This window comes from Parasteatoda tepidariorum, chromosome 7 (assembly GCF_982258835.1).
Source record: "Parasteatoda tepidariorum strain Cologne lab strain chromosome 7, Ptep-v5.0, whole genome shotgun sequence".
Classification (NCBI taxonomy): Eukaryota; Metazoa; Arthropoda; class Arachnida; order Araneae; family Theridiidae; genus Parasteatoda; species Parasteatoda tepidariorum.
In genome coordinates this window covers 108,782,543-108,802,363 of record NC_141761.1, presented here as the reverse complement: position 1 = coordinate 108,802,363, position 19,821 = coordinate 108,782,543, and the positions used below count along the sequence as shown (strand labels likewise).

Here is a 19,821-nt window from a genome sequence, read left to right as displayed (position 1 = left end):
TTATGGCAGAATTACTTCTCTACTGCATTATAATGTCATACTTTGTTTTTATTTTGATATCAAAACACTAACAAATTAGTCCCGCAGTGGACTCATCGTTAAGACACGGTTCCCAGCAGATCACCGAAGTAAAGCATCATTGTCTGCGGTCATTGTGGGGGTGGGTGACCACTTGGATCAGTCTGCGTAGGAGCCGAGGGTGTGCTGCACTGGTCCTCGTTAAACTGCTCTACTGTAAAGTGCTCGACTTCGCTTGCAGGTCGTCGGGCTACCGAAGCAGGGGTGCCATTCTCTCTGCAGAGGATCAAAATTGTGATGGCATGTCTGCGCATCATCCTCGGCGATGGTTCCCAGACTGTCTCCAATAGTCCATTGAGCAGCTCTAGTTCGACGTAAATAAACTAAAACAACAAGTAACAAATTATGGCAGGATTTTCCTCTCTGCATTATTATGTAATACTTTGTTTGTATTTTGATATCAAAACACTAACAAATTATGGTAGGATTACTTCCCCATTGCATTATTATGTCATAATTTGTTCGTAGTTTGATATATTGAGGAAAAACATTTTTCATCATGTGGTATCTCGTGGTTAATTCTAAGTTTTGCCTTAAGTTAACCACGGATACTGCAGTGCAGTGATCGTAAAGACGCAGTTCCCAGCCGAACACCGTAATCAAGCATCACTTTCTGCGATCAGTAAGAGAGTGTATGTCCACTTGGATCAGCCTGCGTAGGAATGAGGGTGCGCAGTATCGGTCCTCGTTAAAACTGTTTTACCGTCAAGTGCTCGACTTCGCGTGCAGGTCATCGGGCTACCGCAGCAGGGGTGCCATTCTCTCTGCAGAGGATCAAAATTGTGATGGCATGTCTGCGCATCATCCTCAGTAATGTTTCCCAAACTGTCTCCAATAGCCCATTGAGCAGCTCTAGTGCGACGTAAATAAACTAAAACAACAACTAACAAATTATGGCAGGATTTTCCCCTCTGCATTATTATGTAATACTTTGTTTGTATTTTGATATCAAAAGACTAACAAATTATGGTAGGATTACTTCCCCACTGCATTATTATGTCATAATTTGTCGTAGTTTGATATTTTGAAGGCAAAAAAATTTTCATCATATGGTATCTCGTGGTTAATTCTAAGTTTTGCCTTAAGTTAACCACGGATACTGCAGTGCAGTGATCTAAAAAACGCAGTTCCCTGTAGTACGCCGTAATCAAGCATCACTTTCTGCGATCAGTAGGAGAGTGTATGACCACTTGGATCAGCCTGCGTAGGGAACGAGGGTGCGCAGTATCGGTCCTCGTTAAAATTGTTCTACCGTAAAGTGCTCGACTTAGCGTGCAGGTCGTCGGGCTACCGAAGCAGAGGTGCCATTGTCTCTGCAGAGGATCAAAATTGTGATGGCATGTCTTCGGATCACCCTCAGGGATGTTTCCCAGACCGTCGCCAATAGCTTTAGTTTAATGTAAATAATGTACCTACCTGAAGTTAACCACTAACTCAGTTTTCTCTAAACACCCTCACTGAACTCACTTTACTCTAACCTTTAAACTCACTTTTCTTTAAATTTTAAATCACTTATATAGATGAATAAAAATTTGCCATGATCTGACTGTCCTTAAAAAGGTTCGACCATTTGAAAAGTCAATTAACATTTTGCATAAGGCTGGTTTGACTGATGGTCCAGAATGCTATCAGGCGCCTAAGCAAAAGAAATAGAAAAATTCTATTTTTAACGATTTTGTTAATGTAAAGACTTATCGCAAAAAAATGGTTCTGATGACTTGACTATTTGTAGCAAGAGCAGTCTAAGAAGGACTAAATTTTCATAGCAATTGGAATAGTGTGACATTGTTTTACTTTTGAAATATATTTTCAGCTGGGAAGAGAGATAAGGAGCCAAATCTTGTGCGGATGGGATCCCTGAACAGTAAAGTTAAGAAGGGATCTGTTCTCTCTGCAAGTGGACGAGCAATTACTCGAATGAAGAGTTGGGGATCTGCTGACAACATACAAGATAGAGTATGTATCATACCTTAAACATGCTTAAAATCGCGTGATTTTATTGTGCTCATTAGATCTTTTGTCTGACTCGAGATCGAATCCTTGACCACCAGATTTCAGCGAAGGGTGTGATCTACGTTCAAAGGTAATGTTGTTCATGAAGACCAGTCCCGCAGTGGTCTGATCATAAAGACACGGTTCCCAGTAGAACACTGAAGTCACGCATCACTGGCAGTAAGCGGGTGAGTAACCACTTTGATCTGCCTGCATAGGGACCGAGGGTGTGCGGTATCGGTCCTCGTTAAAATTGTTCTATCGTAAAGTGCTCGACTTTGCGCACAAGTCGCCGGGCTACCAAAGGACAGGATCAAAATTGAGATGGCATATCTTCTGATCATCCTCAGGAATGTTTCTCAGACCGTCGCATATAGCTCATTGTGCAACTCTAGTGCGACGTAAATAAAGCACCTACCTCCAATCAAGACCAAAATATAGAATCAAATAATCTTATTAATCCTTTAAATACCAAGTACAGGGGTCTGTTTAGAAGAACGGACCCTTCACAAAATATCTTTTCATAAAAACGGACCCTTCACAAAATATTTTAACTTAAAAACGGGCTCTTCACAAAATAATTTTTCTTTTAATCGGACCCTTCACAAATTTGTTTATCTTCATCATCATTTTGTTAATCGAATAAACCCTTTCCAGAGCAGAAAACAAGAAAGATGGATGTAAACGAATTAAGTTTTGTCTTCGACAAACGATTCTTCCATTATTCGTCCAAAAGGAATATTCTGCGTTCAGCAGTATAGGCTAAGTGCCAAATATTTGTATGTTTCATATCTAATTTAGAAGCAGCAATTGCTGTTTATTTTTGAAAATTTAATTTTTTTTATTATAATTTTACAGTGCCGAACATAATCTTGTATCTATTTACAATTTAAAAACTCCTTGAAAAAGTTTTTTGCAATAACCGGACCCTATTTGCACAAATTCATAAAAGCGGACCCTGATTGAAAGAATGTGAGTAATTTTTTCACAATTTAACGAAAAACGGACCTTTCACAAATTGTCTGGACAGACCCCTGAAGTATAAGTTAGGTTAATTTTTCGCACTGTTACCCGCGTTTCTTTGTACTATTCAATGTCAACCTGGCAGGAAATTTTTTTATACAAGTCAGGCAATTGCTGTTTGAATTATTAGCCTCATAACTAAGAGGTTAGAGGTTATTACTTCCTTGTTATTCAATACCGTAGGATAGCTTCTTATTCATATTCGTAGGATTTGTTAACGTCATCAGATCGCTGCTAATTTGAACGAATTGAATCAAAGTTTGTTCTGACCGATTATAACGATAACTCCTTCAGATACCAGACTTGCGTGCTGCCGATTGTTGTGGTTACGAAGAAAAGTGATTTTAGAAGAGATGTGTGGGTAACTGTTTTGCTTTAGTTTAGATTGAGTCATTTCTTTGAATAAGTAGTTTTACTCTTGTTTCCATAGCATCAGACAACGTAAGACCTTCAGTCGGGAGGAGTTCTCATGATATTTGGACAGTACCTTTGTATATTGGTGCGATTCGTGCAGGAAATTTAAACATAATTATGATTAAAAATATCGATATTATTGAAATAATTTGTGCAGAAGATTTCACCAATATTTAGGACTCTAAGTTCGATTTTATGTTGTTTTCATGAGCCAGTTTCTCTAAAAATATAGTTCAGAAACTTGAGTCATTAACCATTTTTTTTACTATGTAAACCCAGTTTCTCTTACAATATACTAAACCTGTAGTATCATGAATCAATTTCTCTCACAGTATAGTTAACTAGTTGTGTCTTGAACGAGCGTTTCTAACTATAAACCATTAGTAAAGAAACTATCAATGTCATGAACCAGTTTCTCTAACAATATAGTTTAGAAACTTGCAGTATCATGAACCAGTTTTCTTACAATGTTTTAAAGAAACTTGTTGTGTTTTGTGATAATGTTATGTATCACAAATTCATACTCTCCTTATTTTTTTTATTTTTTTTTACTTTTGGCCTTTTAACTCTTAATTGATGTAACACAATTGCACAAATCAACACCGGAAACAAACTGTCACATGTTTATAAACCAGTTTCTTGTACAGTAGTTTAGAAATTTCTGTTATGAACCAGTTTCTTGCATAATATAGTTCAGTAATTGTATCTGTCATAAACTAGTTTCATCTGGCTAAAAAACTTATAATGCCATGAACTATTACGAGCATTTCATTGTGCAGTTTCTCTCACAATATAGTGGAGAAACTTGTGTCATGAACCAGTTTGTTGAACAATATAGTCTCGAAACTTCGAGTGCTTATCATGAACTGGCTCCTTTATCAATAAACTGAAGAAATGTGTCGCTTTTATGTACCAGTTTATCTAACAATCTAGTTAAGAAACTTGTAGTGTCTGTCATGAACTGGTTCCTCTATCAATATACCAAAGGAACTTGTTGTGCCATGATCCAGTTTCTCTTACAATAAACTAAATTAACATGTAGTGTCTATCATGAACTGGTTCCTTTATCAGTATACTAAAGTAACTTGTTGTGTCATGAACCACTTTTTCTTACAATAAACTTGTAGTGTCTATCATGAACTGGTTCCTTTATCAATATACTAAGGGAACTTGTTGTGTCATGATCCAGTTTCTCTTACAATAAACTTGTAGTGTATGTCATGAGCTGGTTTTTTTATTAATATACTAATGGAACTTGTGTCATGAACCAGTTTCTCTTACTATAAACTTGTAGTGTATGTCATGAGCTGTTTTTTTTTATCAATATACTAATGGAGCTTGTGTCATGAACCAGTTTCTCTAACCATATAGTAAAGAAACTTCAGTGCCATCCATCATAATAAATGACACCGAGAGAAAAAAGTGTCAGCGATTTTCTTTTGACAGTTCTTTAGTATTGCATCTGTCTCAGCTACTTATACATACGTAATTTATATCCATAAAACATCGATTGCAATTACTTTGATGAGGGGGTTCATCCATTCAAGGAGTGTATCGAATTTTCTTCTCAGATTGAAAAGAATCACTTCTAAGAGCCTCATTGGAATTCTATTTCAGTATAAACTGTTGCAGAGAAGAAAGAAATCAAGACTGGACGGAAATATAAAAGAAAACAATAAATCACGGCTCTCTCTCTTTACTTCGATTCTTTTCCTCGAATTCGAAACTACCGTTCTTCATCGGGAATCGAACCCCGCGCCAGCTCATTAGCTAAAGCGAATCCGATAAGTGCTTCTAACCTTTCTCCAGACAAAGAGAAAGGAGAAGAAGGGAAAAAAAAAGAAGGGGGGACTGGGGACGATGAGTTAAGAAAATCAAAGGAGTTGTGGCAGAGGTAAATATGCAAATGAAGTTTTTTTAAATATATATATATATAATAAGACTCCGGTAGTTGCTACAAACGGGGTCGAAGAAGTTACGTAATGAATTTTTCATGGATTCCTTATTTTTCCCTGAGAGATAGGGAAGGAGGAATCGGTAGTGGGGGGTGGTGTGGAATTTCTGGAAGATATCTGTATAAAAAATGGCGTTAGGAAAAGGCGCGGCAATCATTAGAACGTAGGCAGTTGCCGACAGAGATTAATGGCTGCCTCTTCAATCTGGCGGCCGCAAAAACAGCTTTCGTTGTTTTCGGCAGAGGGGAAGGTAGTTATCTGGTCGAGCAAGCCTTTACAGCCTGAACAAGGCGAGCCTAATCAATGCCCCCTTCCTTCTTTAAAAGAGGGAATTTTTTTTTTCAATATTTATTTATTTATTTTTTTTTAATTCTTCTACTTCCTTTATCTTTGTTCTCTATTCTTCTCCTTCTGGGTTCTTTTATTTCCTTACTAGCGGTGGAAATGTTTTACGCTGTTGTTGACAAAGTGAGAACCATCTATTTTTGCCCTCTTTTTTATTTATTATTTATTGCCTTATTTAATTTATTTATGGAAGTGAGAAGGGGGTAAAAGTTTTATAATTATGTTTTTTCCGTCAGAAAAGGGAGCAGAAACAATTAATAGGAAGCTTATTATTTCTGAAAATTTCTTTTTAAATGGAATTTTTTTTTTTTTTTTTTTTTTTTTTAAGAACAATGACCTTCAACACCCCCTTTTATTTGTTATCTTTATGGGATTAATCTAGTGGGAGGACCTAAAATTTAATCTGAAAAATTATTTTATCAGTACCCTTTTTTTAACCAATGGAATACTTAAGATATGTTTATCACGTGTTAACAAATTTTAATCAGTGATTAAAGAAATTCGCGGATTCCCTCCGCTTATGTATGCAAGTAAAAATAATGGAAGAACATGTTTTCGAAAATCCACACATTTTCGTGTCCAACGATATATATAAAAATCTAATGATGGTGACACAGTTTTCCATTGTTGACAGTGCATTTTTATGGGTCGGGAAATCACATGGTAGGATCCAGTTTTCCCACATTCATTTTCATATTGGTTTGGTTGTCATCAGCATAAAATTGATATAAGTCATTAAGTTATTGTTTTTTATAAATATTTTGGTATCCCTAATTTAAAGTTATTTTCCTGTACTATTATTACGTTTTTAATTTTGTTTGTTTTCTAAATGAAGAGTTTAAGAGGAATGTTATTATTATTATCAAAAACACGTGCTTTACATTTTAAGATATTTAAATCGGTGTCCGATCCGGTCTTATTAACCCTTTTACAATTATAATTTTTTGGTGTAAATATGAATTAAGGTTAGAGAGATTTGTTTAATGAATTAGAGCTAACTTTTCGCTTCATGCACACAAAGTGCAAACATTGTATTTAAAATATATCCGTCCGTTTGGTAAGAGCAAAAATATTAAATGACAGTTGTGAACTCACCAAATTTGTTACAATAATATACTTTTAATTATAAATGATATGGTACACAAGTGTTCTCTTAGCACATATATATTTAGTACAATAATTTCAACTATTTTATGCCAAGAAACAACAATTATTGCGAAGCAATCAGCAAACAGAGAGCTCAGCTCCTAGTATTTTTTTTTTAATTATAACTATTACATAAAATTTAACTCGTTGAAGATATTGTTTTTCAACTTTTTATTTCTCCAAATGTCTGTGGCTGTGGGTTCGAGTCCCACTTAAGGCATGGATATTTCCCTCTATGTTGTCCTCTGTTGTGTGAATGTGGCCCATCCTATGAACGAATATCTATGGCAATGAGGGGTGGGTAATGTTGCTCATATTCGTGACATTAGTCACAAGGTGCTCACAGAATAAGCAACACAAAGCAGAATAAGCAACACAACATCCGGCACCATATATATATATATATATATATATATATATATATATATATATATATATATATATATATATATATATATATATATATATATATATATATATATATATATATATATATATATATACACACACACAGTCCAGTCATATTAATGTGACCACCTGTGAAAAGCCAGAATAACCACCTTTGGCAGAGCGGACCGCTTCGAAACATGCAGGAAGAGAGTCAATTAGGTTTCTGAAAAAGTTCACTGGGATGCTGAGCCATGCCGACTCCAGTGCCGTGGCCAGCTGCGCTAGATTACGCCGTTGAGGATCCATGGCCCGAACAACCCGATCGAGGTGGTCCCACAGATTCTCGATTGGGTTTAAATCCGGTGAGTTTGCTGGCTAGGGGATGACGGTAAGTTCATCCTGGTGCTCTTTGAACCACGCACATGCACTGCGAGCTGTATGACACCTCGCATTGTCCTAGTGGTAGATGCCATCATTCTGAGGAAAAATCATTTGCATGTAGGGGTGGACATGGTCCGCAAGGACAGATACGTACTTGTATTGATCCATTGTGCCTTCCACAATGATGAGTGCACCCAGTGCATTCCCAAAACCATAACGCTCCCTCTTCCAGCCTGCAGTCTTCCGGCAATTGTTGCAGGGTGTTTGCTTTCAGACGTTTTACGCCTTATACGCCAACGTCCATCTGTCCCATGGAGCATAAAATGTGATTCATCGGAAAAAGCCCCCTGTTGCCACTCTGGTGGACGCCTAGTTGCGATACTGGCGTGCAAATTCCAGCCTTTGTCACCGATGAGCAGCAGTCAGCATAGGTGCATTAACCAGGTGTCTGCTGCGGAGGCCCATGCGCAGCAACGTTCGCTGAACAGTTGTTGAGGATACACTCTTGGTAGCCCCTTGGTTCATCTGGACGGTCAGTTGCTCAACAGTTGCACGTCTATTCGTCTGAACGCATTTCCGTAGCCTTTGTTCGCCCCTGCCATCTTTGACCCGCGGTGCACCACATGTGCCACGCCGCTTGTTTTGTATAGTGCCATTTTGCCATGCACGGTGTACTTTTATCACGGCGGCACGCGAACAGTTCACAAAATCAGTCGTTTCCAAAATGCTTCCACCCTTGGCCCGAAAGCCAATAATCATGCCCTTTTGGAAGTCGGATAAATCGCTACATTTCTGCATTGCGCCAACGACTGAAAGGCTTTTCGATGCCCTAGGACATCCAATATATACACTACACTGTAATGTGCTACCACCTGCACTCTGTGATTGGTTATTTCACGTTGACGTCGAAAGTAGGTGGTGGTCACATTAATGTGACTGGACTGTGTATATATATACATATACAGTCCTCCCTGGCCAAATTATTGGACGCACTATATGGTTCTATGTAAAATCTTAATTATCAGGTCATACTATGCAGCTTTATTTTTTACTTTTAACGTTCTTTTACGCTTTGATTTACGTTGTAATGCAATAGGTTAAAAATAAATACAAATAGGAAATATATTAAAAATCTCCTGAATAAAAACCCATTACATGTACGTTTAAATATAATAGTATTGCCTATAAACTTGTGCGAAACATATAATTATTAAAAAGCAACAGTGCGTCAAATAATTTCGTCTAATTATAATAATGTACTAATTTAATAGCCGATATAATAAATATTATATATTGTCTAATTTAGTGCGTCTAATAATTTTTCCGGGGACTGTATATTGGGGGAGGGGTGCTTGGGGAGTCCAAGTAGGATGCGTTGTCAGGTGAGTATAGTAGCTTACCCTGCACTGCTGCAACTCAGTTAAACTTATAACGGCATACTCCGAAGATTTTTTTACCTTAGTGCAAAATTAATAGAAAATCCTGGTTCTTCGAAATTCTTTGTTAGTTTTTATTTCACAACCGTCGTTGAACAGCCGACCCAATTTTTTGGGTTTACGACTACCAATGTTCAACTCCGTAGCCTAGTCATTTTGAACCCGATCCAGAAGACAAGGAAAATCATGGATCAAGTTTTGGGTGAAATTTGCCTTCGTGGACTGCTTTTTTATATAGAACTCACCCTCATTTGCGTTACATGGAGAGGAAAACCTCCCACGGTTTGCCTGAGGGCGAGGAGACTCTAACCCATGATCCGTCTACCGCTGAGGATATTTAACGTCAGCACTGTGATCGGTGCGAGACGGATGCGGAATTCGTATCTACCAGCCATCGCTGGGATTTAAACCCGATTCATCGCATAGGAAGGCGAAAGCTCTATCGTCTGAGCCATTAACGGCTCCTTTCTTAGTTTTGTTAAAAGTGCATTATTTATCTCCCCGAAAGTTCAGACTCGAGTGTATTGGATATTGATTCAAAATGACTTTTTCATTTTCAATTTGCTGTTCGTTATAATTCCAACATTTTGCATTTGTGAAAGATTTTGAGAATTTATTTATTCAGCATCTCGGTAGGAAAAAAATGCTGTAAAATTACTTAGCGAAACTTCTCATATTTTTTCACTCGTTTTTTTTCTTTCTTGAAAGTCCTGATGTCTAGTTTACATTGATTCCTTAAATTATTTTATTTTTATTCTGCGAGTTTGTTTCCCTGTTCATTAGGACACTTGTCAATTCATGACTTGCTATTCATGATTCAATTCAATCGCAATTAAAGCTGTTGTCAAATTTCACACCTTTAAAACTTATTGTAAAATTCGTTACAAATTTATTTTGTGTTATTTTTTGGTGCCTGAATTGGAATTTAACAATGTAAAATTTTTGCTGTAAAATATTTTGTTATGCCTGGACCGAGTGAATAACCTGGTTGTTACGGGCACTTGGCCCATGTCCAAGAGTTCGTGGGTTCGATCTCAGGCCGGCCGATGACTCCCCGTGTAGTAAATGGTGACTGATGCACGTTAAATCTTTCGAGTCGCAAAGTCCTCCATGTTCCCATAACAAATCAATACCTCTGGGGGTACTGATCCAGGAGTTTCCTTGTCTTCTGGATTGGTTCAAAATTACAATGCTCATTACAAGTTGAACATTAGTAGTCGTAAACCCGAAATTGGGTCGGCTGTTCAACGACGGATATAAGATATCTTATACGCTTTCTTTGTCGAAGTTCTAAATTTCATTTTGCAGAAATGTGGCCAAATTTCATTGACACAACTCTCAACTTCCATTTTCAAGGTGAGAATGGTGATGGGCACGTAGAACCCTATTAAGGTCACACCGCGTTCAATAGTATGATGTGGGCAGCCAATTTTGATCACCTAAGCGGAAATTCACGCGTGACTAGGAAACGACCCAACAACTCTCAAAGTATTACTCGATAATTAAGAAGCGGTTAGTGCTCCATTCGTTAAGCGTTCTATTTTTAATAACCCTGAACTGTCAGCTCTTTCATTGTCTTGTTCTTTTCACTGGCCACTTTTTTTTATGCAAATGGCGCTAAATTCAAATATTGTGTGAGCTTCAAATCTTGTGTTGAAACTTGAACTTTGAGATACTCTTTAAGCGACAGTAAAGCTTGCCCAGTTATTTCGTTCCATCATCAGAGTTCGTTTATCAGAATTATTTTTTCTTTTTTCAGGTGGTTAATCTCATGCCCCCACCAAAGACTTTCCCAAAGAAAAAGAAGTCTCGGAGAGATATTATTGGGTAAGAATAACATTAATATACTGTTGATTTAGAACTTAACGATCTGCTTCATACACAATGAGATGCAAGCAAAAATAATATTTAATATATCCGCCCGTTTGGTAAGCGAATTATTATTAATTACGGTTGTAAACTCATCATATTTGTTTGAACAATTGAATGTTATAACAATATAAATATTATTTTTAAAAAATGATTACTTTAAAAATTACTTCTGTTCACCAATAGATCTAAATATTTATAATACTAATAAATAATAATATTAGGACGTGGGAAGTGGAGGCACAAGCGTAAGCAAACAGAACTCTTTTTAGTAATTTTAACTTTAAGTGAATAATTTTAACTTTAGCAGAAAAACTGTTTTCTGCCAAGAAAGGCCAATTATTGCGGACCAATCATCGGGGTTGGTGATCAGCAGCGAACTGGGGGCCTAGCCCCCTGGTTATTATATATTGTATTAGATTTTTATAAATTTTTCATTCATCCCAAATGGGAATTCGAGCAGATTTAATAGAATAGAGTTTCGGCAGTGGCTTCAATACATTTATTTTCTCATTTCAATTTAGAAAAAATAAATAAAAATAATTCTTTAAAATTAGTAAAAATTTCGTGATTAATGAAGTCATGATAAAATTGATAGATAATTTTTATTTTATAAACTTTACGTCATTAAAAGCGCGATCTATTATTTTTTTTTATTTATATTTTGAGAAAAAAAAATCTTACATTTAACTACAATATTTTTTTTTTCATGTGTAGGAAATGTAGTTGGTCTTCCTAGAGATAGAGGTTATCTTCATTATTTTTACTTCTTAGGAGTGATTAATGAGGCCTGTCTTCTAGCGTTTTGATTAAAAAGAAAAATTTGTTTGACAGCTTTCATTTTGTCAGCCGTCAGGGCTTCTCCATTTTAAGAACGTGAACAAAAAAAGAAAAGAAAAAACTGGAGTCTGAAACTAAAGCGCTTTTCAATAATTTTCTGTTTTTCTTTCTACTTAACCTTAATAAATGTGTATTTAATACACGTCAAAAACGCAACGGCTTAAGTTGATATTTTTAATGAAGATATCTTCTTTTTGGAAGGATTTTAAGTTTTCCGAAAAGAAAAAGAAATTAAAAATAAAAAACTGGTAATTACCAGTTGAGTCAGTTTGATTTTGTAGTTTAAATTGACTGCCTTAGAAACTTTGGTGGAAGTGTTTTTAAAAAATTAACAATGTTATGAACAAATGACACTGTTTGAATGTTGTTTACAATTTACAATATTGTTAAATTATTTTTTGTAAAGAAATAAATAATTAGCAGTTTACAAATTTTAATTTTGTAGCTTAAATTTTCAATTTACAAAACTTTGAAGGGAATGTTTTATAACAATACCTAAGAGAATTAACAATGTTTTAAATAACTATCAATATTTTAAATAATTAACTGCGCTTTAAAAAATGACGATATTTAAATACCGTTTCTAATTTACTAGCATGCACTATTTAAATACTGTTTTCAGTTTACTAATTTATTATTAATAGCTGGAAAATTTTAAAATAACTAATTTTTAAAGCAATTACAATATTCAAGCATTGTTTCCAATTTGCTTTAAATTTTTAAATCCGATTTTATTTTTTTTTAATTGACAACGTTTGAATGTTGTTTACAATTTACAATATTATTTTTTATAAATAAATAAATAATTATGAGTCGATAAATTTTAATTTTGTTACTTAAATTTGCAATTTACAAAACTTTGAAGGGAATGTTTTATAACAATACCTAAGAGAATTAACAATGTTTTAAATAACTAACAATAAATAAAAGACTTAACAATATTTAAAAAAATTAACAATATTTTAAATAATTAACTGCGTTTAAAAAAATTACGATATTTAAATACCGTTTCTAATTTACTAGCATACAATATTTAAATATTGTTTTAGTTTACAAATTTATTATTAATAGCTGTAACATTTAGAAAAGCTAATTTTTAAAACAATTACAAATATTTAAGCATTGTTTCCGATTTGCTGTACTGTTAAGTTAAATAATGTTTAATAAATAGGTGATTTTAGAAACTGAATTATTTTAATTTTATAATTCAAATTTAAAATATACAAAACTTAAGTGGGAATTCTTTACGACAATCAAATGTTCGAAATCATTTAACAATTTTTTAACTTTCTTAACCATAATTTGACGACACTTTTCCTCCTAAATGGTAATAATAAAAACCAATTTATAATTTTTTTTTTTTTTTTTTTTTTTTTTTTTTTTTTTTTTTTTTAATACAGCACTAACACTTCCTCCGCATTCATCATTGTTTCTTTTTTCTTAAAAGTCGATATTGATAACAAAAGATAATTTTCTTTATAAATATATAATTATTACCCAATGGCAACATGGGTCTTGGTTTGGATTTCATGGCGTCCGCACTTTTCAACTACAATAATCAAGAGTAATAGTAAACAGTGCTCATGCGTTGCTATGGCGACCGCTGCTGTTTGATCATTTTTTTTTTCACTTTTAATTTTGTTATGCATTAAGTTGGTGAGTTTATTTTTGAGATATGTGACCAGATAGATCCCATAAATACTTCTTAAGTTGTGAGTAAAAGAGAATTTCATCATTTGAAGGATATTTTTGTTTTCATTAAGATTCAGAAATTCTAACCTACAGTTCAAACTGGATCGTTTTCAATACTAATTCAGGTGAATATCACACATAAAGAGGGTCCAAACTGATTGACACGGTCCCAAAAGTTAGAGTTGAAGCAAGAAAAAAAACGATGCCAAGGCCTAAGCTTACCGAGGCTGAGAAAGCCAAGGCTAAAGAGATTAGACGGGAATACCTTAAGCCGTTACACACAAACTGAAAAACGAAAGGATTCCATTCGCAAACGCAAGCATGAAGCACAAAAGTACTGAAGTGATTGAGAGAATTGAACCCTACCGAACAGTGAATGGTGACTCTCCGAATCCCTTTCAAGTAAATATGAGAACTGGGTGTTGATCACCAGTTAGGGATAAAAGAATTCATTGTCAGCATACCCAATGACTTGCACAAGACCGTAGACCGTCTTCCACTCACTATTCATTCACCATTCATGTTAGATTGAAAAAAAAGCTTAGCTTTAGAATCATATTTCATGTATGAACTTGTGAATCCGAAACGGGTGTATGATGCAGCTTACAATCTCCATCAAAGACTATCATTGTACCAATCTGAAAATGTCTCGATTGGCAGTTCACTGTCTGTCTCAGTCATCAAAAGAATTTACACAGAATGTGTCTGAGCGGCATTTAAATATGTCTGCGAAATTGTGCACCGAGCAGTTCAGGATTAACAGTTAAAGATGTTCAAGATGAAAACACAATAAAGTTTCTTTTCCAAAAAAAATTAGACAGCAACCCTTTCGCCTATGGGTAACCTGTGATCGCCTTGCGTCCATCACAATCTTCTTCATTTTGTAGTGAATCGTATTTTTATAATTTTATTAAAGAACATTTTGTTAATGGTAACGAAATGTACGGATACCTAGTGCGACATAATAAAAAGTAACAAATGAGAAGTAATTTTATTTGTAAACAATATGCAACAATGACCTTTTATAACAATCCAAATTGAAAAGTTTTTTCTTCTTTTTTGAGCCGTCCTTTGATATTTTTTAAAAAATGTTAAGATTTGTATCTAGCAAAATATAATCTCTCACTCTCTTATTTTTTTATTATATTCATTCATTTTTTAATTATATTTATTCATTTTTTTGTAACTTTTGACATCAAGTCAGTCACGAGCTTATACAATGAAAATCACGAGAGGATTAAATTTTTCTGAAACAATGCATAAATAATCATTATTCTTTCAAAAAGGTGGGGTGAAAATCGCAAAAAGAAATCACTTAAAATTGCTTTTGAAAGAAATTATAATTTAGAAGAAAAAAACATGTTTAAGTTCATAAATACAAATAGTCCTTTCAGCACCTTAAAATTCAACTCTGTCGTTGCATTTGTGCAATCTATAGCCGTCCACATGGTCCACATGTTATTGCATACTACAAGTATATCAATTAATTCTCAAACTATTTTTTGAATGCTAATTTTATTTTAATAATCGTACTCCCAGTACATTTTCTACACACCTTCTTAATTTTAAGGTTCTGAATTTTGTAGATTTTTCGTTAAAAAACAAAATATAGTTAAACCTCTCGGGAGCGACCCCTCTCCGTTCCACACTAAAATGATCGTTCTTAGAGGTTTACCTCCATTGACTTCAAAATTGTTATGGGAGGTACTTTTACTCAGTGTCATTTTCTTGGTGTGGAAATGCCACTCCTGTTGGCTTCATGAAAATACGTATCGATGAATAAAATTTAGCTTCTATAAAAATGATCCCAACTAATATAATTATGTGTAAAAACAAATTCACCAATTATGAATGATAAAGCTATTTTAAATTATTAACAACTACGTTTTTTTTTAAAGTTTGCATTTAATTTTATATCATAAAAATTAGTTAGCTTTAAGAGATGAGAAGAGATTTTTTTTTTCTTTTCTAGATAACTTTTTTTTTCTAATTTAACTTTAATCACTAGATCATTGATAGCATTGTCTTCAGTGTATTCTGACTGCAACATGAGGTTGCATCGTCAAAAAGAACTCTCTGAATTAGAGCCTCACACAAATATTTTAAATACAGTTTAATCTACTTACTTGCATGGTGCGTAGCTTTTTCGAAAAGTGCTTAAAGTTGCTTATTTTCGATTTTCATTTATTGTAAGCCCTTAAAGATGCTTTTCTTATGGAGTGTTTTTAAAAAGTGCTTAATTTTCCCTTTTCGAAAATGGGTTTTTTTTTTTTTCATTACCATGTCGATTTTCGGCACGTGGTTTTCACATTCAACGTTTTTACAATTCATTGAAACAATGCATTTCGGTGTACCGTCGGTCCGTTGCGTATGAACCATCATTTTACACGTTTGATGAAGTATTTGCGGGTCAGCATGTGCATATGCTGATCTGGGTTCGGCGAGATTCTTGCACTCTTATGTGCAACTCTGCTGCTTTTTGAAAGTTTTTCTCAATTTCAGGTTTCATTTTCCACCCACTGAAATCGAACCAAAAAATCTGTCGATCTTTTTATGGTGGCTAATGTAATCATGAAAAAAGTTCTTTGTCAAAAACTAGTTATTTTATCATGATCATTCTTTGAAAATTATCTTGCATTTTGTTAATGTATGTAGTGCTAAAAATATTTTTTGTGCTTAAAAAATACCTAAAAAGTGCTTATTTTTTGTTGAAATATTTGGCTACGCAACCTGACTTGTTTTGTTAATGTTTTTTGTTTTGATATTTTTTGTGTTTCCTTGTTTGTCCTTTTCCGCATTTGGTGCAGATGTTTTCCTGGTCGATGAGAGAGGTTTTAATGGTCTCTCCTAAAGGTTTTCTTCAACACAAAGTCTATGGAGAAAAAATTCTGTGCCTCCCTAAAGTGGTGGTCTTTCCTGGAGGTTTATAATTTTATTTTGAATATCCTAAACAGCGGCAGCGCTTACGTTTTTCTAATATGGAGAGATTTATGAGTTCACACTTTGCAGTGCTGGAATAAGTTTTCAAATATTATAAGTCCCGCAATGGATTGATCGTCAAGACTCGTTTACTGGCTGCGGTCAGTGTGCGGGTGGGTGAAAACTTGGATCAGTCTGCTTATAGACAGAGGGTGTGCGGTATAGGTCCTCGTTAAACTGTTTTACTGTAAAGTGCTCGACTTCGCGTGCAGGTCGTCGGGCTACCGAAGCGGGGAAGCCATCCCCTCTGTATAGGATCAAAATTGTGATGGCATGTCTTCGGATCATCCTCGGGGGTGTTTCCCCGACTATCGCCAATAACCCATTATGCAGCTCTAGTGCGGCGTAAAATGAACTACTATAATCAAATATTATAAAATTATATTTTCAAAAAAATAGGATGCTTTTCTTTAGGCAAACATTTATCGTTATTTCTTTTATTCCAATAGTGCTAAAGTAAACGCAAACTTTAGCCTGACCGGCTTGGATAACAGTTATAAAAATGACGTATTGTTTGCTGAAATGTGTTATTTTTTGCGATGACAAAGCATTAAAAAAAAAATCTTAACGTTACAAAAAAATAATAAATGACTAATTATCTAAATTTAAAACACTTTTCATTCTCAAATCACGACTCTTTTACAAGTAACGATATAGCGAGCTTCGCTATTACCACAATTTTCCAAGCTGCCATCAAAATGCAAAGATTTTTGTTATGACAAAAAACTGCTGTTGCGATAAAAAAAATTATTTGTGATGCACTTTCTGCTACGGGCAAAATGGAAATTTTCTTTTTGTTTATTTCAGATATCGATACAAAAAGTGAAAAAACGAGCATCATTTCGCCTTATTTTCTTCCTTTAGTCTTACCTCTTTATGTGTATGAAGCAAACAGGTGTGGGCGACCACCAACTAAGTGTTCCTCCTTACCAAAAAAAAAAGTCTTCTGCTATTTTGAGAAAACTTTATTAACCTTTTATATATACCTATTTATTTTTCTTCATGACAGCTTACTAGTTTACTAATGAAATCAATATTCATTGCTGCCTAAGACTTGTAAAGCTATTGTACATCGTTTCATTTTTTAAAATTTTTTTACTGTAATTTTTACACTATGTTGACCGCAATTTTACACAAAAACTGTGACTAATACTTTGTAATTGTATATGGGAAGTAAAGGAAAACACTTTAAGTAAACTTCAATAAATTTAATTGATACTGAATTAAATGAAATTAAAATTAGGAACATTCTATATCGCCCTAGGTTTCATAAATTTTATTTTATAACTGTCGTTGAGCAGCCGACTCAATTTTCGGGTTTACGACTACTAATGTTTAACTCCGGAGCCTTGTAGTTTTGAACCCAATTCAGAAGACAGGGGAACTCCTAGTTGGGAGAAATTTGCCTCCGTGGAGGACTTTCTGATGGAACAAAACCCGCATTTGCGTTACATGGAGAGGAAGGTCACGAGAACCTCCCATGGTTAGCCTGACAGCGAAGGGACTCTAACCCATAATCCGTCTATCACTGAGGATAGTCACTGGTCAACAATGTGTTAATATGTCTATTTGCTTACAATGAGAAGCTTCCTATAATGATAATTTTATTTATTTATTTATTTATTTATTTATTTTCTTTTGTCACCAGGATATCTGAAAATTGGAGGGGGAAGTCACCTGATTCAGATTCTGATAGTGCTACAAGCGTTGTGCCATAAGACAAGAGTACCAGTACTAATGTTCCTAGAAATTTATTTGTCACAAATGAGATATATTTTATTATAAAACTGTTATGATTTGTTTATTGCAATTTTATTTTGTTGTTTATCATTTAGCGTATTCTATGAAAGAGGTACATCAAAATACATGTTTTTTTTCTTCTTCATATATATAAACAATTAATATTAAGTAATTTTGTTTTGAATGACATTTATTTAAAATTGTAGTTAGGCAAAGCTTTTTTTTTTATTTTGTTACAAAAATTAATTAGATAAATGAATTTAAAAGCATTGTAAGCTAAGTGGCATTTTCCTTATTTTTTGTTTCTTAAACTTTTTATGCTTGTCTATGTCTTTAAAAAAAAAGGAGTGAAAAATGAATTTTGCTTTAATTAAATTGAAAAAAATAGAACTTGAAAATTTTCTTAAAAATGTCGAGCATTAAAATTTTTAGTGACTGTAAATAAGTTACTGTCACTAAAAATTTTCCATTCAATTCTTTACTTTACATTCGTCTATTTTTAGATTATTGAAGATTAATTATTGTAATTGCTGATTAATAATTATAATTATTGATTAATAATTATTGCTTAAAAAGTAAGATTAATAATTATTATTATTATTACAATGTTGAATGCTGATTTAGATGATGCTGACAATTTTTTTTTCAATGTAAAGTAATCAAAAGTATTCATTAAAACTTTAAAAACAGTATACTGCTGTGCAATAGGAAAATCAATGTAAGCTACCAAAAATTCGAAATTGAGATTTTTAAATATTTGGCATTTTTTTAAGATAAACTCTTACCTATTTCATAAGGTTTTTTTAAAAAACAAATTTTGTTTTACCATTTCTTTGAAATTATATTTCAGCATTCATGACATTAGCAATAGAAAGAAAATCAAGCCTAAACTTTTTTTCCACAATTCCTTTTTCACTTTTCTCAGAACTTAAATCATTGTATTCAGCAGTTGTTTTGCAAATGCATAGCATAATATTAGGTCTAAAACTGACCTAGATTTTTACATTTTTACAATGACTCCTTATTAAAAAAATATACTTTTGCTTCTGTTTTTGAGTATCCAATACCAGCTTGTGGTAAAATAGATGAATTTGAACTAGTTTTTTAGAGAAACTCTTCAATTGATTTAATTGATGTTTTTAGAGAAACTCTTCAATTGATTTTAAAAAATAAAATAAATTTTAATCTTAAACTCTTTCAAAATACTTTAATTCAAAGTTTTAAATATTATTATTATTATTTAATGTGAAAGATTTAACTTTTGAAACCTAAAATTTGCGATAGTTCTTAGTCAAGAATTTGTTTGACATGAAACTATAAAAAGTATTTTGGATTAAGTTATTTTGTTTAAGTTAGTTAATTATTCATTCAAACGAAATATTTTGTTTAGCTTTCTGATAAATATTTTATAGATTTTTTTTTTAGTTTTTATCTATACTTGCATATCTGTTTATGTTGTTATTATCTTTAAATTATGTAAGTATATAAAATGATGCATTTAAATTTTTTTTAACTAACATTGTTATATGTTTATACTTTCA

General features: G+C 33.6%; 1 protein-coding gene across 1 annotated transcript in view; it reads left to right on the top strand.

The window, feature by feature from the left end:
• Positions 1 to 19,410, top strand: part of LOC107439313 (uncharacterized) — a 117,545-nt gene extending 98,135 nt beyond the window's left edge. Inside the window, exons 11-13 of the mRNA XM_087168475.1 lie at positions 1,892 to 2,034; positions 10,920 to 10,987; positions 18,189 to 19,410. Coding sequence (XP_087024601.1) covers positions 1,892 to 2,034; positions 10,920 to 10,987; positions 18,189 to 18,258 — 281 coding nt within the window. The 3' untranslated portion in view covers positions 18,259 to 19,410. The remainder of the gene's footprint in view (positions 1 to 1,891; positions 2,035 to 10,919; positions 10,988 to 18,188) is intronic.
• Positions 19,411 to 19,821: the final 411 nt, after the last annotated feature.